This window comes from Micromys minutus (genome assembly GCF_963924665.1).
Source record: "Micromys minutus genome assembly, chromosome: 29".
Classification (NCBI taxonomy): Eukaryota; Metazoa; Chordata; class Mammalia; order Rodentia; family Muridae; genus Micromys; species Micromys minutus.
The window spans coordinates 8,279,645-8,303,480 of record NC_137964.1 but is presented as its reverse complement, the minus strand read 5'-3'; the positions used below and the strand labels follow the sequence as shown (position 1 = coordinate 8,303,480).

The following is a 23,836-nucleotide window of genomic DNA, read 5'->3' as shown; positions in this document are numbered from 1 at the left end:
AGCTTTCATTCTTACCACATGCTCAGATGTATACCACGGCTAAATTAGTAAAAGTCGCAATAGGGGCTGGTAAAAGGGTTCAGTGGGTAAAGGTGATTGCTGCTGAACCCTAACAACCAGAGTTCAATTCCCAGAACCCACATAAAGGTTTTTTAAAAAAAGGTAGAAGGAGAAAATCAACCCACAGAATTGTTCTCTGACTTCCATAGGCACAGGCGCGCACACACGTGTGCACACACACACACACAATGAGGCACATTTATAATAAATAAAATGAATTGTTTTTTTTAAAAAAAAGGCTACAACAAGAAATTCTATCAAATTATGTAATCCATCACAAGATATGTCACCAGCTCTATGACACTTTTACACATAAACAAATGTTTGGGGGTTTTTGTTGTTGCTGCTGCTTTTAAAGCTTTTTGTTGTTGTTTTGTTTTGTTTTTTGAGGTGAGTTGTGTGTGTGTGTGTGTGTGTGTGTGTGTGTGTGTGTGTGTGTGTGTAGCCTTGACTGTCCTGGAAATCACTCTGTAGCCCAGTCTGGCTTCCAACTCAGAGATCCGCCTGCCTCTGCCTCCTGAGTGCTGGAATTAAACATGTGTGCCACCACCGCCTGGTATTACAAATGTTTTTAATAAGCCATTAGACAGAAGGCTGTTGAGGTAAATATTAAAAGGCAGCTTAACCTTTTATCCTGCGCTAGTACCGGCACCTGAGGAGCCATATGGCACTGCTGGAATCTCTAACTTGGCGTTCCTTGCCACCTCTAAGAACTCTGGCGAGTCTCCCTCTACCGCCCCTGCTGTTTCTGTCCCGGGTGGATACGACCACCCTGGCGTGTTGTTTTCACTCACTTCCCCTTGGCATGTTGTTGCCAAGCCTTAGACATACACTTCCCAACTCTGTGGTGGGCTTTGTGCGTTCGGCCACTACACCCTTTGAACTCAATTAAGTTGTCACATCAAAGAACACACCAAACTACTCTGATCTAATTGGTATAATTTGCCCACCTAGATAAGTCAAATGATCTTGTACAATGTCATCCCTTATAAAACATTCATAACAACCTTATTTATGAAGAGATGCACTGAGAGAAATATACACATCTGCTTCCATCTCCCTTCCTCCCCAATCTCCTCTCTCAATCTCCACCTCCTGCCTCCTCTTCCACTTTCCTCGACCTTTCTTCGCCTACCTCTTTACTGTCCAATCACATATCCATGTATCATCTTAACTACAAAGGGCTTTTTTTTTTTAAACCAGAGATGCAGCTGAGGGGTGGACTGCTCACCTAGCAGAACAAAGGCCCTGAAAATTGTTCCTCAGCACTGAAAAGTACATTTTTTTAAATTAATTATTTATTTAATATATATGAGTACACTGTAGCTGTTTTCAGACTCACCAGATCCCATTTACAGATGGTTGTGAGCCATCATGTGGGTGCTGAGAATTGAACTCAGGACCTCCGGAAGAGTAGTCAGTGCTCTTAACTGCTGAGCCATCTCTCCAGCCCCAAAAGTAAAATTTTAAAAGGAAAGGAAAAACAAAGAGATGCCGGCGATATGGCTTAGTAGGTCAGGGTGCCCACTGAGCATTCGAGAAAACCTGAACTTGATTTCACCCCCTTTCCCATCCTACCCCTGCATACAGATAAAAGCCCTATGTGGCTGTGCATGCCTTTCCCCAACAACGTGGAGAGCAGAGACAGGAGGACCACTGGAGTTTGCTGCCGTGCCAGCCCGGCAGAAGAAATAGTAAGCTCCTGTCTTGTGGGAGACCCTGTCTCCGAGGAGAAAAGCAAAGCTTGAGAGGGCCGGTACCTCACAACCTGCTTGGGCCTACAGATGTGCGTGTTCCCATAAATGCACACACACACACACACACACACACATGCACATACAGAGAAAATCCATTGTTGACAGCCACTAGTGACTTACGCCTGCAATCCTAGCTCATAAAAAGTTGAGGCAGGAGGATGGCTACCAATTCAAGCCTGGGCTACAGCGTGAGTACCAAGCCTATGAGAAGATAAAGTGGAGGGGAAAGAAAAGGAAGAAGAGGATGAGGACGAAGAAAATCAGGAACAGGAGCAGGAGGGAAAGGGGAAGAGGAGAAGAGAGTTTCCAGACACAAAATCAAGAAGAAAATGGAAATGCTGTGTCGTCTTTACAGAGGGATGGATATTCTGAGGACGGCAGAGGCTCTCCCACAGTCTACTGATACCCGGCCCCCGGCCACGCCACTGCTTCAAATCTAAAAGGCTACACGCTGATGTGGGCAGACAGGAAGCCGCGCTACAATGGAAGTATAAAGGGATTAGAAACACAGCCGATCAAACGTGGAAAAATGAAAGGGTTTGGGGACCCCAGCGGTTGATCACAGTGCTCTTCACCTGTCAGTGTGACACCCCCGTTGTTTGAATCAAAGCCTACTTCTGCCTCCTCCTCCTCTCCAGGACTCCGTGTCTCTTTCAAGACAGCCCCCTGGGTCGTGCACCAGGGCTTCCTCTGAGCTCTTGTCACAAGGCTCTTAGTTAAGTCAGCTAATGATTACCGGAAGCAAACAAATGCAAAGCCAGCCACCTAATTCATGAGTGGGTCCCAGCACATACACATATCCATCCGCTTCCTTTGGAATGGGGCCGTGATGCAGTCACAGCTGATAAATGACTCATTCATCTGTCTGGTTTGCGTTTGTGGTGCTGGGGACTCTGCCCATGCTGAGAACGTACCTTACCACTGAGCGGCCCTACCACTGAGCTGCCTCCCCAGCCTGAGACTGCTAAGGTCAACACAGATGAGAACCATGAAGACCTGATGTCTAGAGAAATTAACGGGACAGACGAAGAGGCTCCCATATGAACACGCATCAAAGCAGTGAATATTTAAACTGCTGTAAATAATTTTAATCGATACACAAATTTAGCTTTGCACCTCTTCCATCTTTCTACTTCTGTCTTAAAGAAATGTTCAGTGATTTATCCAATTGCTACTCGTCTCTCTTCTTAAACGTCTGCTTTATGTATGTGCGTGTGTGCCTGCATATTTGCAGAAGCCTTCAGAGGTCAGAAGAGGGTGTTGGATCCCTGAAACCAGAGTTACAGGTGGTTGTGAGCCCCCATGTGGCTGCTGGGAACTGATCCGAATCCTCTGCAAGAGCAGCCAAGGCTCTAACCACTGACCCATCTCTCCAGTCCCCGGTCTTTCTTTGTTCATAGATATTTCTCATCCACTGTAATTTACCCTCACCTTCATCCTCTGAACTAGGCTCTGAAGAATGAGACTTTATGGTCCCCTCACCCCACTATGCAGCCCCAAATGCTAGATCGAACAGCAACATTAGGATGTACACAGATATTGGGTAAGAGGTTAAAAATCTAACCCCAGCTCTTGTGTAACCCGTGGGCACTGAACAGAACTGCTAAGAAAACAAGTAAACTATAATGAAAATCCACACTAGGCGTGGTGGCGCATGCCTTTAATCCCAGCACTTGGGAGGCAGAGGCATGTGGAGCTTTGTGAGTTCAAGGCCAGCCTGGTCCACAGAGAGAGTTCCAGGACAGCCAGGGCTACACAGAGAAGCCCTGTCATGAAAAATGTGGAGAAAAAAGAAAAACCTCACATCTGCTTATTATTATTATAACTCTTTGTGCAAGAGTTATGTGTTTATTGCCATAATAGGGCTGTATGATGTGCTTCTTGGAACATATATGAGACAGATTTATAACCTGTAAATTACAGTATTCATTTATAGGTTAGACTATTATGAGTGACATTATATGAATATCCTCTCCAAGAACCCAAGTATGTGTATGTAAATACACATATATTCCATATAGCTATCTTAATCGTTAACTGTTTTTTCTTGAAAGAAAATGTATTACCACATTATAAATTTTATTTATAAGCGATGTACTTTGAACTAGACTACTAAATATATTTTTATAGCACATATATATTTTAACTAATCATTTTCTCATGAAAGCAGTAAACCTTGGTGTTTAAAAACCTGATTCCTGGAGGCCAAGTATTCCCATCTGAATCTTAGCTTTTTTTTTTTCCTGAGCCATGTGACCTTCAGAACATTCCCTCAAGTAGCTGGGCCTGTTTTTTCCTGTAATGAGCTAACACAGTAAGTCAGTCACTACATGCCAAACACTTAATAACTATTAACATGATTGTTGGGTTTATAGTCTATTTTGAGCATCCACTCTGCACCAGGTAGGACAGTTTGAATGAGATGAGACTGTTCCCTATGAGCTCACGTATCTAACACTCGGTTCCCAGTTGTTGGCGGTGATGTTCGGGGACATCTGGATTGGACTTGCAGTAGGAAGTACCTCACTAGAGGCCAGCTCTGGGGTTTCAAAATCTCCATCCATTCCCAGTGCTCTCCTGCCCTCTTCTCTCTCGCTCCCTCTTCCCCTCGGTCCGTCCTCCCTTCCCTCCTCCCTCCTCTTCTTTGTACTTGTATTTCAGGATGTGAGCTCTCAGCCTGCTGCTCCGGCCACGGTGCCAGCTGCTTGCCACCTGCGGCCACGCTGTCTCACCACCATGGTCTCAAACCTCCAGAATCAAATGTCTACCATCTTTCTTTCCATAAGACGATTTGGTTGTGGTGTTTTACCACAGCATAGAAAAGTCACAAATACGCACCAGGTCTGACTACAGGAATATACTCAAGAGCCTCAAAGAGAGAAACAGAGCCCCTGTCCGCTCAAGTCTTGCATTTCCAGTGAGAGTCAGGCCGCCCATAAATGAATCTACAGGAGAACAGCAAGACCCTAAGGTATGAAGGCATAATTGCCCAAGTAAAGGGATGGCCTGAGAGGCTGTTGCTCACTAATGAACACAGAATCACAGACCCGCCTATGGGTGACTCTGGCCTGGTTCCCTAGAGATGGTACAGGCACACCGCTCACCCCTCTGCAAAATGTGACGAGCTGGGGGTGAGATGAGCTCATGCCTGCAAACAGCAGAGCGTCGTGCACAGACTGTCTCCATCCCAAGCCCTGGCCCTACGCACTAAATGTCTCCTGCTGGTCCCTTACCTGCCACTTTCCCAAGCACGGCTCAGCCCCTTGGCTCAGAGTAGCACATCCTTCTTTTCTTCATCTACTGTTTCCATCCACAGAGGTCCAGCACACTGACAATCTCAAGGCTTCCTTCGAATGCTGTGACTTTCAATGCTGGTAGGTATGCTTAGAAGTATCCTGGCCCGTGTTCTCGGGGCGTTGTTTGTGTCAGATCCACAAAGCAATTCACCCCCTCCATACAACAGGCCCCCTGACACAGAGCAGGATGCCACACCCAGTAATGGGCAACCCAGAGAGGCTCCCCCTGCTGACATCACCTCATCATCTGCCTGGGGCGCTCACCTCATCTGCATACCTGACATACTGACTTAACTTGGTCCCCCTGTCTCCAATGACACTGATGCTGATCTAGAGAACAGCGCCCTAAAGCAACCTACATTCTCAGGTTCCTGACTCCATGACAACATTCCATTGACCATGCTGGATCATGAAGCATCTTCCACCCCTGGGAAAAAAAAGCATCTGCCACCTGCTTCCTTCATGACCTTTCTCATTAGCTTCCAATTTGACATAGCCCAGAGTTCCCGGGGGCGGGGGAGTGACTCAATGAAGGGATCCACAAGATCAGACTATCCTATGGTCTTGATTGTAAGATCTTGATAAATTACTGATGTGGGAGGAGCCAGTCCACTGTGGGTGGCAACAACCCTAGGCAGGTGAGTTTGGGTTGTATAAGCAAACAGACTGCATGAGCCCCAGACACCAAGCCAGCAGAAAGTGTTCCTCCATGGGTTCTCCTTCAAGTTCCTGCTTAAAAGTTCCTGCCTTGATTTCCCTCAGTGATGGACTGTGAAATATAACCCAAAGAAACCCTGTCTTCTCCTAAGCTGTTTTGGTCACAGTATTTAATCACAGCAATGGAAGGCAATTAAGAACAAAGTCCCAGGTTTCTCCAGACTTACACAGGGCAGGTATCTAGGGCTTCAAGTACTTTTGGTGCTGGCCAGCCAAAAGCAGACAACAAACATGCACAAGATGACTTCTCAGGCACTCAACCCCCAACTTGAGTCACAATGTCCTATTTCCTGTGCTGCCTAGGATATACTAGGTAAAGCCATGTATATAAGAGATGTTTCTGAGCTGCTGAGATAGCTCAGGCGGTAGAGGTACTTGCAGCAAGCCGGATGAGCTGAGTTCAATCCCTGGGACCCACATGATGGAAGGAGAGAACTGACTCAAGCAGCAGCCCGCTGAGCTCCGTGTGCACATGGACACAAACACACAAACACAAAAATTAACAAAGGATTCTTCTAAGAATTCTAATTGTGTATTAAAAAAACACAAAATTCTAATTATGTATACTTTGGTGAAAAAATTTATATTTAAAAAAATATCCTATTTTTTTCCTGGAATATTTTGCCCAGGTACTGAAAGAATACACTTATTAATAATGATATTTTATGTATTACATTGCAATATATTAAATATTGTATTTCAATACTGTTATATATTGTATTACATTATTCTTAACATCTCATTGTGCAAAATATTTATTAATAGATATTTGTAAACTGAATAATAATAGATATGCCTTAATCTCTTACTCAATGGCAGTGTAATAAAGTTTCCAGTTTTGTATTAAAAAAAAAAGACCTTCTATAATGAACATCTTATAAAATCTATCAATCTCCACCCCAAAAAAAGGGTTTTGAGTCATTAAGCACCCACTGGTTTCCACCTCAGAAGGATAGTGCTAATAACATCAAAAAGCTGATGAAGGCCAGGGATGGTGGTCCACAACTTTGCTCTGGAGGCAAAGGTGGGTGGATCTCTGAGCCTGAAGTCTATACAGTGAGTTCCAGGCCAGCCAGAGATGACACAGTAAGATTGTGTCAAAAAAAAAAAAAAAAAAAAAAAAAAAGGCACTGCTGATTCTCAACACTAACCTCCTAATGAAGTTCCTCACACTGTCTCCTTGCCAATAAAATAAATTTCTAAAATTAGGAAGTGTGAGGCCATCATTCTCCAGCTTCCCGGAGCCAGACGGTACCCGCTTGCCCGGCTTGTTTTATGGAGATGGGGTTGTTTTAATCTAATGAGCCAAGATCTGACTAACTCAGCTGGGGGGGGGTGGCAATTTTCAAAATTTTTATAAAAAAGCAAAGGAATAATTTATTGGCAAGGCTGGGGCTCTGCCAGGTTTTAAGTAAGGCTTCGAGTCTCCCTACAATGAAAGGAAATGAAATCAGAAGCTCTGTGGGCAGGGGCGAGGGGAGATGGCTCTGAAGGAGCTGGCACAGGTCCACACTGTGGCTGAGAGCAGCGTCACCCGTCACCCGTCCCTGACCCAGATCAAGCATCTCTCAATAGCAGGTGCGTTCTCTATTGCTCGGTTGCCTAGAGAAATGGAAGGCGGAACGTGTCCACGCTCCGCCCCTCTTTAGTCCGCAGCGTCATTCTGCATCATCCTTGGCTCCTCCCCAGCCCCGCCCTGACCTCCTACAGTAACTTCCTTGACCCCATCTACAATGACCATTTCCTTGTGCTATGAATATTCTCATCATAGCCTCTACAGAAGGTGCCTGGATCCTTGCTTGCCTGGAAAGTATTAAACAGGATGTCATGGGGCGTGACGTCTCCTTTTATTCTTTCAAGTACATCTTACAGTGAAACCCCTTTGGTTTCCATCATTTTAGGCCGAACAGCTGGGGACTGGATGATTCAACAGCCTTTCTTTGTATCCCAACGTAGCTGTAACACACAAGAAAAGAACGCTCACACAAGTAATCCCTTTGAGAAGGAATTGTGCCAGGTTCAAAATAAAAGTCAAATCGTAATTGGCAGCTAGATGCTGCGGCCCTAAAAGGCATTTAAAATAAAATCAACTCAGGGGCCCGATTGACGGCTTCTGCAGGGTCCTTCTTTGGTTAACTCCTCGTCTGCGCTTGCACCTGAGCCCCTCTTAGGTGAGTCAGTCTCTTTTCTCATCACTTCTCCATGTATGGAGCAGGGGGTGGGGGGCGGGCGGCAGGCAAGCTAGCTAGCTGTAGGAGAAATGGCATTCCTTCAAAACCTCTGTCCCTCAAATTCAGTGACCTCATATTTCATCAGCCACGGTACCCATCACTCCAACATTCCTCTCCCTCCAGCCTAACCTGAAAGGGTCCTAGTTTGCCCCCAGCGTGTGCCTGTTGTACCCCACAAGGATGGCTGTTCTACTTCCACACCCCGCTAGGCATCCTAGAGTACACCCTTCTGAAAAAAATCCCGTTGTCACCTTCCAGAACTCTGTTCCAAATCCATATACTCCAGGTGAATTCCGCTTTCTTTGCGACCTATTTTCTCACAAGTCTCAGCCCTCCCCCATCTCTAGCCTTACGTGCAAAACTGGTACAGTACCAACTCACTTTGCAAATAGGATGGTAATTCTTAAATGACGTTCCATGGACACCACAGTTTTCATAAGTCTGTGGGCTGTCTAAAATCACCTTTTTATATAAACAATCTGGTCGAATAAAACTACAGAATTCAGCTGCATGGTACAGTACCATGTATGTCCTATACTTTCAGGCATCACCTAATGATTGTCACCCACAGTATCAAACAGCTACCATCTGCTTTTAAGTCATTAAAAGAACTAGACTATCCCTTTTCTAACGTTCCTCTGTGACCCTTCACAGCAGGACAAGCTACAGCAGCAGTCGGCATATAAAATAACACTTGGTAAAAACTGATAATTCACTGATTAGAAAAAAAAATGATGCTAAAAAAATGGAAATTTCAAAGTGACTATTAACTGCATGTCTCAAGCTTCAGTACAAGCGGGAATGTTCTAGAATACAAGAAAAATGGTTTTACCCCTCCTGCAGCCACTCAGAGCACACTACTAAATTTTACATAGAGTTGGTACAGGTGCCTGTTTCTTATTCACACTGGAAAAAAAAGTTTGTGCTTTTAATAAGACCGAGTTTCAGCACCTTGAAGCAAAACAGGCCCAGGTCACAGAGAGCTGCTAGAAGGAGCAGCTAATCAGAACCGCTTCCATTTTTTGTGCCTTGATTTTTTTTTTTTTTTGGGGGGGGGGGGGGGCGGGGGCAGGCTTCAGAGAAGCATGCAACCTGACAGGAGTAACGAATAAATAAACAGCAGTTTCTTGGAATCCGCTACCGTGGGAGGCCCGGATATTTTGAGCTATCAGATAAATATTCAAATGATAAAAGCTAACTGCTGATTGCCCCTCACCGGGCAACTTTTAGGAACGCTCTCAGAAGGCGAATCTACAGACAGACTAATATTGTAAGCTAAAGGCTTCACGCTCAGGTCCCGGGAGGGTGCCCCAAACCCATTCATCACAGTCCGGCACTGAGGCCCCCTTATCTCTGGTCCTTGCAAGCGCCCACCACGGTTCCAGCGAGACTGACAGCTTTCCCTTCTTCCCTATCGCAGCTCCGAGGCAGGCTGAGCTGCCAACGCATTCCCAAAAGGATGCCAATTCCTTCAGTCTGATTCCAACTAGGGAGCGTCCCTGCTTTACAAGGAGAGGTTCCCTTGCTTGCTTGGTACATCTCGGCTATTAACCCTCAGAAGACCTCCTTCTCTAGCACTCCCAAGGCGACGTATCTTGTCCCTGCCCCGCCCCTCGAGAACTGTCTACAGACCCGGGGCTAGCTCCAGCAACTAGTTTTTAAACCTCTGAAGTGCCATTCATGGAATTAAACCAAAGTTTTAATCTCGTAAGAGAGATAAAAAGCGACATAAAGAGAAAAAGATCCGGGACCACGCATAGCTGCAAAGTCTGCAACCTTCTGATTGACAAAAGCCTTGTTAATCCACATTTGAACCTGCCTGAGGCAAGCTGCACACTCCAGCGCTCCCCAGCAAATTAACTGCGCATTACAGATCTGTTCTCCCTATACAGCATTCACAGCTGAGCCCCAGCGGGGAAGAAATGTCAGGGCAACAGTAACAGTTGATCTTATAGCCAGAAGGGGGGTGTCTCTTTAGCACTCTAGACTATTTACCATCACAGAAATTAAACTCTGGGGCCCCGGGGTACTTAACCACATTACTTAACTACGCCTCTTTAAACGTAAAACCAATATCGCCACCTAGTGGCCAGCGGGCTCCCAACTCACTGAAGATGTAAATGAAAGAGAAACCAATAAAAAATAAATATAAACTTTCGAACTAAAGAGAAGCAAGAGGCTAGAGGAGCCAAACGCTTCAAACAAGAGGGTCTACTTTCTAAATGTTAAACTCTGAGACAGTACATCGATGTCTCACACTCTGAGTCTCTAATATTGACTTGGCATTCCACCCGGGGAATTGGGGGTCAGGAATACAAGAAAAGTAAAGGCGAGTCCTGCCTCCCTCTGGTGTCTGAGCATGGGACAGATACACCTCTGACAAGAGGTACAGTCAGAGGCCTTGACAGTCAGAACTCCAGGAATAAGATGTCTACAGATGATGAGAATGTCCATTACACTAGGTGGATGTCACCAACCTGAACAAAAATACTGATAGCTATGGGGTTTTGATCTGCTTTGTTTTCATTTTATTTTTATGTATATGTGTGTTCTGCCTGCCTGTATCTCTATGAATCACATACATACATTGCCCACAGAGGCCAGAAGTAGGTGTCAAATCCCCCTGGGAATGGAGTTACAGATGGTTATGCGTACATAGATCCTAGGAACCAAACCGAGGTCCTCTGGAAGGGCAGCCAGTGCTCTTAGCCTCTGAGCCATCTCTCCAGCTCCTGGCTATTCTTTTGGAACAAAGGAACTTTAAGAACCTCATCAAGTGAAACACCAGTCCCAAAAGGATGATGACTCTAAGAATCATCTCCTCCCCCAATCTAGACCATTCCATAGTAGATAAATATAGAGACTGGATGTCAAATGGGGGTTACTTGGGGGTACAGAAAAGGAGGAGCAGGGGCTGTCTAGCTGTTATCAGGATCAGTTTTATTAAATAAAATGGCTGTGGAGATGTACGAGAATATAGCTGATGTGACTGAACTGTGCCCCTGAGCTATTCATTTGTGGGCTAGAGATCTGGCTCAGCAATTAAGAGTACTGGCTGCTCTTGCAAGAAGACCAGAGTTCAGTTCCCAGCACCTACATGGGGGCTCCCAACCATCTGTAACTCCAGTTTCAGGAAATGTGACGCCTTCTTCTGGCCTCTGTACTGTGTGCATGTGGTACGTAGACATACAGGCAGACAAAAGTACTCGTACGCATAAAATTAAATAAATTAATCTTTTTTCACTTGCTTTTAAAATAAAAGAAACATCCATTACAACAGAAAAGAAAGCCACTCAGAAAAAAAGGATGAGTTTGGGGGACTCGGGGTAAGTCACAGAAACACAGTTTGGTTCTGAGTGGTCAGGAATTAATAGAATTCAACCTGTTCTCTGCCTTCAACATCTGTGGAAGAGAAAGATAAATGGGTAATGAGTAATAACATGGTGCAAAACGAATACAACACGTTTGTACAAGATACAGAAGTGGGACCGGGAAAGAGTGGCTTATGACCATGGGTCAAGTTGGTACAGAGAGCCCAAGTATGGTGACACCTGCCAATAATCACCAGACTTAGAAGTCAGCACTCACACCCCTATACCCTCAATGTGTGCACACAAATGGGTGTGTGCACACACGTGCAGTTCCCCGAAGGAGCCACAAGAGGGCATCAAATCCCCCTGGAGCTGGAGTTACATAAAAATGCTTATCATTCGAGCAGGAGGAACTGACTTCACATCCATAGCTCCCAAGTGGAGGCCGGACATGGCAGAATGCATCTAAAACCCCGGTGCTGAGAGGAAGACCAGGAATGGGTGGGTCCTGAGGCTCAGAGGCCCGTCAGCCTTCCTGGACCTACTGGGTGAGCTCCAGGCCACTGAGAGATCCTGTCACTAAAGAAGGAAAGGAGGGAGAAAGAGAAGAGAGAGGAAGAGAGAGTGGGAAGAGGGAGGGAAGGAAGGAAGAGGGGAGGACAGATTGCCTAAGAACCACACCAAGGTTGTCCTCTGGCCAAACACATGCACAGGCTCAAGTGTACACTCAGGCACACACATAAACACACATGCCCACATATATACAGACACCCATATATAAATACACATAGACACACAGACACATACTCACATACATATACATACATATACATACTGTATACATATATAGACAGCTATATACACACAAACACATATATGCACATATATATGCATATATATTCACATACATACAATACGCCTGTGTTCGCGCGCGAGCACACACATACACATACACACACACACACACACACACAGGAATTGTGGAAGGTCTGTTTTGCTGTTCTGCTGTATCCCCTCTCTCTCTCTCCCTCCCTCCCTCCCTCCTTCCCTCCCTCCCTCCCTCCCTCCCTCCCTCCCTCTCTCTCTCTCTCTCTCTCTCTCTCTCTCTCTCTCTCTCTCTCTCTCTCTCTGAGCTGGGCATGAAGCTCAGTGATAAAGCATATGATGTGTCTAGTGTGCTAACGCTCAACTCCCAGAAACAAAACTAAACTACTAGAGACATGAAGGGGCACACATTCTCCATTCCTGTCACAATTGCTGGGTCTAGCTTTAGTGAGGGCCTCGAGCCATCATCCTCCAGAGCCTAGAATCAGTGCTAAGAATCCAGAGACCAAAAATGCAAAAGAAGCAGGCACAGCCAGTCAAACAGCACCTTCCCTATGTGTGCGTGCGTGTGTGTGTGTGTGTGTGTGTGTGTGTGTGTGTGTATGCATGAAACATATATATGTATGGAAACATATATATGTATGAAAACATATATTTGCATGTAGCATTGTCCATATGTGTGTATGCATATATTTGTATATATGTGCATGTATATACATGCAGAATTTTTCATATACATGTGTGAATGCATATATATGCACATATATTTGCATGTAGCACTGTTCATATGTGCGTGTGTTATATTTTATAATTTCTATTGCTTCCCATCAACAGGTACCCAGATATCTCATCACCACTGAGCCAAGTCCCAGGAGCCCCGCCCTGCTGCAAAGATCCAGGGGGACTGCCGGATGCACATGTGTGAATACACACACAGAGACACACGAGGACATGAAGAGAAAGAATAAAGGGTGCGAATGAACATACAGAAGAAAAGATATGGAGTAAATTCAATCCCACAGGCCTGGTTGGCTCAGGGTACCATCCAATATTGTTGACAAGAACAGTCGCACAGTTCTCATAGGAACACACAAAACCAACTCTACGAGATGGAAGATATTCCTGTACCCGCGGTTCCCACAGGAGTGAGTAACCCAGAGACCTGAGGGAGTTCATGCAGTTTGTGCTTGCCTGGACCCAAGAGAGGGATTATTTGGGCCACTGGGGTTCCCTCCTTCCAGTGGCATCCTGCAGTGCACCACAAGAGCGCCTCTAGTGGAAGAGGCAGAGATAAGCAAGAGAAAACTCCGGTCCAGTGGGCAGTCTTGCAGGCCAAGGCAACTGGTATAGCGAGGATGTGCGTGCGTGCGTGCGTGCGTGCGTGCGTGCGTGCCTGCGTGCCTGCGTGCGTGCGTGGGTGCATGCGTGTATTTGGGCTTTATAAAGAAGAAATATGTGTAAGCCATGTTAATGTGAACCTTTAATTCCAGCATTCAGGACACAGAGGCATGGGGAGCTCTCTGTAGGTCAGTCTGGTCTACATAACAAGTTCCAAGCCAGTCAGGGCTACAAAGTGAGACCATGTGTCAAAGGAAGAAGAAGGAGAAACAGGAAGAGGAAGTAAAGAAGGAAGGAGGTGGAAGATGGGAGAAGAAAAAGGAGGGGAGGAAGAGAAGTGGGAAAGGAGGCATGGGAAAGAGGAGAGATTTAAAAAAAAAAAAAAAAGGAGAAAGCATCTATAGACAGAGCAGAGCCCTTATCTGCAGCCTCAGCTCCCCAAGGTCAACTGTGATTGAAAATAGTAGATGGAAAATACCCTGCATGACTGTTGGCTTTAAAACTGAGTGCTATTCTGAGACATAGGTAAAGTATCGGGCTTCCTGCTGCCCTGCCAGGACACCCATCAGGCTTTGGTCCAGCATATCCTCACACCCATCCACTGCTGACTGACAGCCATGCCGGGTACAGGGCTGACAAACGGCACGCTACAGTGCCTGCTTCAGGCGCCCCCTGCCCCCGGCTCACATCCAAAGCATCACAGCAGTGGGCTGACATGGCAATATACTGCTCTAATTATTCTGTTTGGATACTGCTAATCTCGTAATGTGACTGATTAATAAATTAATTGTATCTTATGTAATAGAGGTGTCTGTGTATGAGGGAAACACGGCACATAAAACCCGGGTCTATCTGTGGCTCCAGATACCCACTAAGAGGCTTGAACTATGTCCTCATCAAATAAAGAAAATGACGCATAAGAAGGCAGAGCTTCCTCGTGCAAAACACCTGCATTATTCAGAACAGCCTGAGACGCAGTTCACACCTCTCTCAGATGTCATTAATATGTTGCTATATGTGTTTTTTTTTTTTTTCTCTCCATAATCCTTCTGGGATATAACACTATAAATCAAATCAAAGGTTTAATTAATGGTACCCAATTTAAAAAGAACACGGATTAGGAGACTCAGAGAGGATGCACTACACTAGGATTAATAAAACATGTTATCTCAACATGAGGATGGCTTCAGAACGTGTCACAAAGAGTTTGCATGTTAATTATCCCTGTTCTTTTTAAACTACCATTTCATCAATTTTATTCTAACAGCTATGACAAAGCCATGGTAGCCCTACATGATTCCATAACTCCTATTAAATACATATGTACCATGAGAGAACACTTTCAGCAATATTCAACATTAAATAAGTATAGTGAGTCCCAAGAATAAATAATAATATATTTATTCTCACCTAAATAAAATTAATTTTCTACAGAATCAGAAAAACATAAAGATCTCAAAATATACATAATTAGCCCTAAATCCCGCTGAGTGTCTCAACATACCTGTGTCAGGTTTGCAGCCTGCTTTAAGATGTTTCTTTTCAACTGTTCTGCTCTCCTCGCATGAAAAGAATTACTTTGACTCTGGATGACAAATACGATTTCTTTTAAGTCTAAAACAAACAAAGAAAAACTTCTCAGTTTTTTTTTAATGGTGATTAAAATAAACTTAAATATCGGCATAAGACCACAAATTGCAAAAATTTTAGCAACAGACCCTGAAAAGAAAATTCTACACTTTTAGAAATTTTATGTTAATGGGTATTTTTTGCCTGCATGTGTGTATATGCACATGTGTGCAATACCCACAGAGGCCAGCAGGGGGCATCGGATTCCCCCTGGAACTAGAGTTGCAACAGTTCTGTGTACTGAGAACTAAACCCAGGTCCTCTGCAAGAGCAGCCAGTGTTCCTAGCCACTGAGCTATTTCACCAACCCTGAATTTTTTTTTATTTATATAATTCTAGAACCAAAATCTTTTCTACCTTTAAAGCCATGTCCAAAACTTCCTAGAGGTGTCATGCAAAAACAAACAAACAAACAAAAACCACCAAAAACCCTCATGCACTAGACCAAGCCTTTGATAACAAACTGTAGGTCTCCTTCCACATCTGCAAAATAAACCACCACTCCCTCCAGTGGCGTTCCAACAGTCCCTACATAATCATACACTGTACTATGGTGTGAACTGGGCCTGCCACCAAAGATATATGCCGAGCTGTAGCCCTCAGAACATGATCCTGTTTAGAACTCGATATGCCAGAGTCATGACAAAGGCTCCTATCCCAGTGTGACTAGTGTCCTGATAGAGGTGGGGAAACTGGACACTCAAATATGCAGGGCAAAGCCTGGGTAAAAACAGAGCAACTGTTATCTGCAAGCCTTAGGAGTCAACCCTGGAGAAGACCGTCCCCAACAACCCTCAGGAGTCAGCCCTGAAGACAGCCTCACTTTGGATTCTAGCCTCCAAAATTCTAAGGGCACGAACCATTTTATTACATGACAAAAGCTTGGCACAATCAAGACTTCCTTTGGCTCAGGTTTTGGTGGTCCCAGCACATGCTCACTTAGCCCCACCATCTTCTGAGGGTCGGTGTCGCGGAAGGCAAAGTGGTGCCTCGTGCCATTGCGGTTTAAATTTGAAATGCCCCCCAGAGGCCCATTCTGAAAACTGGGTCCCAGTGGCCACTGCTATGGGACCTCTCAGATACTGTTGGGCCCGGTTTCAGAAGCAGGTCAAAGCGGCCTTCGACAACTATCCTTGATTTCTGGCTCTCAGCTCACATTCGGCTTCCTGATTGGCTGTGATGTGAGGCAATTCTGCTTAGCCCCTCCTCAAAGAACTCCCTGAGCCTTCCTGACCTGACTAACTGAAATGCTCTAAAACCAGGAGCCCGGATAAATCTTCCCTCAGATAAACTGTTTCTGCTAAGGACTGTGGTCACAGGGGCACAGAAGCAACAACACAGGGCCTATTCACCTCACTGAAGCCTAGGAAACAAATAAAAGCACAAAGAGGCCAGGATCCCAATAAAGATCCCTTCAAGGACATGGCCTCAATCACGTAGCTTCTCCCCTCTTCAAAGCTTCATCATTTCTTGACAGTGCTATGGTCTGGTGACCAAGCCTTCAATATGTAGATTTTAAGCAAACATGCAATATCTAAACTACAGGCGCCTTAGCAAACAAATATACAATATTTCAAGAATGTTCCAGATGGCCTTTTGCAGTAACACTGTCTATGTCCCATGAGGTTACAAGAATTTCAAATAATCAAAGCAATAATCCCTGTACCCTACGTCACAGGGCTTTAGCTTGGATTGTGCGTTAACTCCAGGAAACCAGCCACAGCTACCCATGGAAGCAGGGGCTAGCTGCAAGGGATGTACAGAAGACAGTGTCCCACAGCACACCAAGTGAAGGACCCACCTCAATACAGCCAACCTTTCACAACAGTGAGCACAGGGCAAACCTCCAACTACCCAGGGAAGACCCCCACCACCAAACCCATGTGGCTGTTGCTCAAGTCACTGTTAGGAGAAGGACATCAGGCCTCCTCAGATCTGGAAATGTAACAAAGAAACACATGGAGCCAGGTTACAGAAAGATGTAATTTGTGGCCTCCAGCCAGGTTTATAGCAAATCGATAAGCCACCAAAGGCCTCCATCTTTAACATTTAGGACCAAGGATGCTAATTTGAATTTCATTGTATTCTGTGTTTTATCGTTCCATTCAGTTCTAGCATCCCATCAGTTTGTACTGTTGTTCTAATATTCACACAACTGATAGTTCCACAGGGAGCCATCTAGGTCCTAAAAATAGTCAGAAATTCTCTTTGGCTAAATAAAATTCAATAAATATTTGCAAAAGGAAATTCTAGCAACCTAGTGAATATGGTGTAAGTCCTTTTCTTGTCTATAAGAACAGGAATATTTCACGTATATATTCTTTTCTAAGCTGGCTCTGGCTCCATATATCGAGCAAAGGGATAAAGTTAAAAGGGAGTCTTCTTTCTCAAGCAAATCATTATTGTTGATCTACCTGTGATAGTAATATAAAAAACAGTGGTTCTCAACCTCCTGATGTTGTGACCCCGTAACACAGTTCCTCATGCTCTGGTGAACGCCCCAAACATAGAACTGTCTCATTGCTGCTTCGTAACTATAACGTTGTTACTGCTATGAATCATAATATCTGATATGCCACCCCTGTCCTTTGACCCCCAAAGAGGTAGCAACCCACAAGTCGAGAAACACTGATATAAACTAACAGGTCAAAGCCACTATATAATAAAAATGGGTTTTGTTAATTATGGAATAGGTGCTGGAGAGATGGTTAAGTGGTTAAGAATGCTTGTTACTCTCACAGAGGATCTGGGTTCAGTTCCCAGCACCCACACGAAAGCTGAAAGCCATCTGTAACTCCAGAGCTGAAGGATCTGATGCCCTCTTCTGGCCTCTGTAGGTACTGCAACCACATAGTACACATACATGTGATCAAAATTCATACACATAAAATAAGTGATTTTAAAATATAAAAACAAAGGGATGTTTTTTTAGGGGGATTTGCTTCCAACTGTTATTAAATTGAAGATGCATTTCCCAGTGACATGAACCCCACCCTCTAAGTCATCCTTAAGAAAGCATGCAGAAAGAAAAAATGGAAGCAACTTGGCTATTCACCAGCAACATACTACACAGCAATAGAAATCGACCAGCACGGACTAATTAGCTATCACTAATTAATACTATTTGAATTTACGTGTTGCTGTGATAAACACCATGGCCAAAACCAACTTGTAGAGGAAAGGGTTTATTTGGCTTACAGGTTACAAGCTATCTTCCAGGGAAACCAAGGCAAGAACTCGGGGCAGGAACCTGGAGACAGGAACTGATGCAGAATCCATGGAGAGACACTGCTTAGTGGTTTGCTCTCTCTAGCTTGCGCAGGCTGGTTTCTTATACAGCCCAGGCCCACCTGCCTAGGCATGACACCGCCCACAGTGGACCAGGCCCTTCTCCACCAGTTAGTAACCAAGAACATGGCCCATAGACATTCCTACAAGCCAATCTGATAAAGACGATTCTTCAACTGATGCTCCCTCTCTCTGGGTATCTCTAGTTTGTGTAAAATTTACAATAAAAGCTACCCCTTTACAGACTACGTATGTGTTACTTAAAAGCATGAAATATTCCATGAGTGACAAACATAACTGAGGACAAGACATAAAAAGCTTTCAGTTCTCTGAGTAATGTTTTACTTTATCCACTGGATGGTGGATATGCAGGCATTCTTTGCATTAGTGTTTACAGCATCTCATAAGTCCAAATTACTCCCTAATAGATTCTGTACTGGAACAATCCGCCTGTCAAAAGGCTATTCCTATGCTCACCACCGTAAGCAGCCCTGCTCCTCTCCTAGCTCAGCAAAGCTGCTATTGTTCCTCATCCCTGGACAACAGATCCTCCATGCAGGGAAAAGACCATTCTAGAAAAACAAAAGCAAATTCTTCCCTTTTCAGACCTCTCGTCGTGTGAGCCGTGTTCGCCCTTGACTTTTTCAAATAGCTGCGGTCAATCTGGCCCTTTCTTTCCCGAGGACTACAATTATGTCCGCTACGCATCTGGTCTGCATCCTGAGTAACCAGAGTCAGGAGCATGGGAGCCGCCCAGAAGCATCAGAGCCCGGGGCAGAGCCAAGGCCGGCCTGGGACCACAGAACTGGGTGGAGAGCCAGAGTTACCCATGGGTGTTATGGGAGCACAGAAGACAGTGGGACAGGTCACAGAGAGACCTGCTTCCTTTCTTCAGAAGGGCTGCAGCTTCCTGCACAGTTGTACTCAAAAGACAGTAGCTGAGGAAGAAAGGGGGTTACTACAGAGCCCACACTCGGCCCCATCCCTGCAGCATCCGCTTGCCTAGGAGTCCAGAAACATGCTGTATAAAGACTTCTAGCACCCAGGTAATGAAGGAAGGGGGGGAGGGGTGGGCTCAGCCAACCGGATATTCGCATGCTAAGATGCCAGGACTATGAACTAACTGGCTGCAAACTGGAAAGGTCATCAGGAGTCAAGTGGAACCTGAGGTGTCAATGCTTCCCCAGGGGTGGGGTCCATGTGGGGGGGGGACAGATACATATGGGAGAGTTATCTGGGTTGGGGGCGGATAAAGGAAAAAGAGAATAATGGATAATAAATACTCTAGCAAAGAACCAGATTTATCTAGTTTGTTGCTCACACTTTATGGCCCTGCTGTTATTTACATGTGAAATAAGCAAAGTTTCCTACTGATAACCTGAGCCCTCCCTCAGAGAGTCAGGCTCTGGCTGAGTCCAGAGCCCAGCACTGATCTCCAGAGGCTTCTCTGGCATGCCATGCGGTCAAGTGACTCTGCCACCCGGTGACAGAGCTGAGGGAGGTGAGTGCCCTCTTTCCTGCCTGCTTCGGCTGCTACTTTCTAAACCCACTGCACTTTGCTGTCAGCAAGCATGTCCATGGCTCTAAATGACAGGCGGTGTTTCTCCTCCAGGAACGAACAATAAATGGACGGCCCGGAAACTACGTCACACAGACAGATCGCAAGCCATATGTGCGTGTTCTCCCACAGTCTACATGACGGCAAACTTCAGGCTAGCCAAAAACAGCGAAACATACCCCAGAAGTATAACCAAAAAGGAAAATCCACCTCGCTAGAACACAACTTACAACAAATACACACATACACACACACACACATGCCTTGCTGGGTCTGGGCGATGGTGGTGCGTACTCTTAATTCTAGTGCTCAGAAGACAGAAACAGGTGGATCTTTGTGTGTTCGAGGCCAGCCAGCACTCCATAGAGAGAACTTGTCTTTTGAAAAACAGAATCGTTGTTGGAGATGATTTAGGGCTGGCTATGCAAGCATGAGTTTGAATGCCCAGAACCCACACAAAAACTAGACTCATTAGTCAGGGACGGAAGAGCCTGGGACAAGATGGCTGACTAGTCTTGGTTCAGAAAGATACCCTGCAGTTCAGAAAGATGCCCTGCTTCCGCACATAAAACTGAGAGCAAATGAGAAAGACATGTGTGTACAGGCATACCTGCACATGTGTGTACCCATACATATGCAAACATAGACATGTAAAAATAAGAAAAGTCCACTACTTACCGATGTCATGACTCCTTGGTAAACTCCTTTGCCTCAAATCCTGTATTTAAAATAAAAGAGACAAGGATGAATTCCATCATTTGGCTGAACTAGCAACACACTGAATAATCTGAGTTAACATGTGGTAACAGGGCTTAAGGATGGAGCTAAATGCTATCCTAAAATAAGGAGGCTAGAACAGAAGGTCGCAAAGCAGGAACCATAAGCACCTGCACTGCCTCAGAAGTCCTGTGACAAGGCTGTGCCTTTAAGATGGCTTCATTTTTAAGTGTGTGTTAGCCTGCACGTATGGATGTGCACTGTGTGTGCGGTACCCACTGTGGCCAGAAGAGGGCGTCAGATTCCCTACAATTGGATTTATAGAAGGTTGTGAGCTGCCATGCTGGTGCTGGGAACCAAGGCCAGGTTCTCTCCAAAAGCAGCCAGTGATCTTAACCCTGAGCCATCTCTCCAGGCTGGGCCATGTCCTTAGTACATGACCTTAGGCAAGTCATCTATTTGGGCAAGAAGCTTATTCTTCCTGTATAAAACTGCATTCCGGGAAAGATGGTTCTAAAGACCTTGTCAACTCTAAATCACTTCAAGAATGCCAGACATAGTCCGCATGCAAGCAGGACTCACCTTAAGATGAAACCGTCTCCTAGCTCTTGTTTGCTGAGCTCACACATGTTGTGTAGTGGTTTGAAAGAGAAACCCCCTGTAAGCTCACATATTTGAATACTAGGTCACCAGCTGGTGGAATTGCTGGGAAGGATTATGAGAAGAGGTGTGTCACTTTGAGGTTTCAACAACCCTTCCAGTGCCTCTCTGACTACTGCCTGTGGATCTGATATAAGCTCTTAACTAGTGCTCGGCTGCCATGCTTCCCCACCATGATGTCAGCAGGCTCTGGAACCATGAACCCCAAATTAAATGCTTTCCTTCATAAGGTGCCTTGGTCATGGCGTTTTGTCCCTGCAACAGAAACATAACTAAGACATGGTGTCACAGAGAATATTAACACGTCTTTCCTACATGAGAAGCACCCCTAAGGTCCCACAGGAGGGCTTGGAGGAGGACAAGTGACACCAACCTCTGTGGCTTGAATGTGTCACTCGAGGCATGTGTTAAAAAGTCTTGCCAAGCAGGCATGGTGGCACACAACCTTTAATCCCAGCGCTGAGGAGGCAAAGGCAGACAAACTCAGATCTCTGAGTTCGAAGTCAGCCTGGTCTATAGAGTGAGTTCCAGGACAGCCAGGGCCACACTGAGAAGCCCTGTCTTTGGGGGTGGGAGGGACACCATCTCAGAGTCTAGAGATGACTCGGTGATTAAGAGCATTTGTTACTCTTGAGAAGAATCTCGGTTCAGTTACCAAAGTGCTCACAGTCACCTGTAACTCCAATTTAGGGAACTGATTCCTCTTCTAGATTTCATGGACACTGCAAGCACACAGTACACAAACATGCATTGAGGTGACATTCATACATGAAAGAAAGAGAGGGAGGGAGGGAGGGAGGGAGGGAGGGAGGGAGGAAAATATCATTCCCAACTCTGCAGCATTGAGATGTAATCTTCACAAGGTAATGGACTCACAGCGCAATTGTGGAAGTGTGCTTGCTCACTATCAAATGTGCATCTGACATAAACGAAGTCCAGCCCTCTCTTTCTCTCTGACACAAACTCCTTTGCCATCTTCTTTCTGCTATGGAATGACTCAAGCCAAAAAAGCCTCTACTCCTCTACCTTGGACTTAGCCTCTAGAACTATTAAGAAATAAAGGCCAGTTCTTTATAAGTCACCCAGTCTCGGGCCTTTTGTTATAGTAACACACAGTCACTAGAACTCTTAGGCACAAAAGGGTGCCTCAGGGCTGGTGATCCCAGTCACGAAAAGCTGGGCATAAGTATGGAGATAAGTTGATCCTGACCCTGAGTAATCCACGGGAAACCTGTGACATGCAAACTGTCAACAGCCCAGCCTGCCATTCCCGGTACCTTCTCTTCAGAGCAGGACAAAGCTCTCTCCCTAATTGCTCCTTTTTACATTTTTTTGGGCAGCTCCATGCTATAATTATGCAACGAGACCCTAACAGCATCATTCGGTTCTCGTACAGGCTAAAATAAGAAACGCAGTTGTGGACCTTAACTGACAAGATTCGGAGCCGCTTAAAAGTTAAGGCAAAGCCACAAAAACAAATGGCCTCTAAGAATGCCAACGGGACCAGGAGGCAAGGCCGAGACAGAGCTGAAGACAGGGATGTGTTTGACAGTTTCATTTTATGAAAATATCCTTGCCTCCAGAGTACTAAGGCCCCTGAGTTGGGAAGATTTCCCAATGGATACTGATCTGTTAGACCCTGGGACCAAATAAACAATCGCTCACTGAATCCTGATGAAACAACTAACTTTGGAGGAATCTACGGAGACTGGGAAGCTCAACCCCTCTGATATCATCATTAGCATCCCAAACCGTCTCTAGAGCGTGCAGGACACCGCCACGGGCTTCCACCATAACTGATTCCTGTACCCGCTCGAAGGGCCCATTCCTTCTTAATAAGCCACAGAGCTAGCTGTCCTGTGTGGTTCGTGGGGAAACAACATTTAGATGAAAAAACTGAGCCAGAGATGTTTGCAGCTGATGTTTCCCTGTTTCCAAATAAGACAATCCTGTATCTCAGAAAACACAAAGGAACTTCCCAGGCCTCATGAGTCACTGGCCACAAAACCCGGATTAGAGCTTAAGTCTTCCAGGTCCGTTTCTCCTCCCACCACCAGCGTGGAGGTCTTCAGAAACAGTCTGTTCAACAGCCGTTTAAGTGCATCTGGCAAACAGTGGGAAAGATGAACCCCACCCCCAATCCAGGCGGTCAAGAGGAGTAATTCCAACAGCCCTGAGCACCTGCGCTTCCCTCTCCACAGCTCCGTAGCGTCAAAGAAAACCAGCCCGGAGCACGTCTCTTCCTATTTGGTACCAAGCCCTGTAGCTCAGTGCTGACAGTGGCTAAGAAAAGATTGGCTTCTTCAAAAAACTCGATTTGTAAACGGCAAAAATAAACTAGCCAAGGAGTGCCTGAGTCGGGGTGATTTGAACAGAACCAAAATAGTCGTGAGTAATTTCCCCCTTTGAGAAAGAAAATTGGGCTAAATGAAGTTGCTGGCAGAAAATT

General features: G+C 45.4%; 1 protein-coding gene across 1 annotated transcript in view; it reads right to left on the bottom strand.

Moving 5' to 3' along the window:
• Positions 1 to 23,836, bottom strand: part of B3GLCT (beta 3-glucosyltransferase) — an 82,668-nt gene that overhangs the window by 38,042 nt on the left and 20,790 nt on the right. Inside the window, exons 3-4 of the mRNA XM_080940539.1 lie at positions 20,689 to 20,728; positions 15,040 to 15,149 (exon numbers count right to left, since the gene is read on the bottom strand). Of these exons, the coding sequence (XP_080796665.1) occupies positions 15,040 to 15,149; positions 20,689 to 20,728 (150 nt within the window). The remainder of the gene's footprint in view (positions 1 to 15,039; positions 15,150 to 20,688; positions 20,729 to 23,836) is intronic.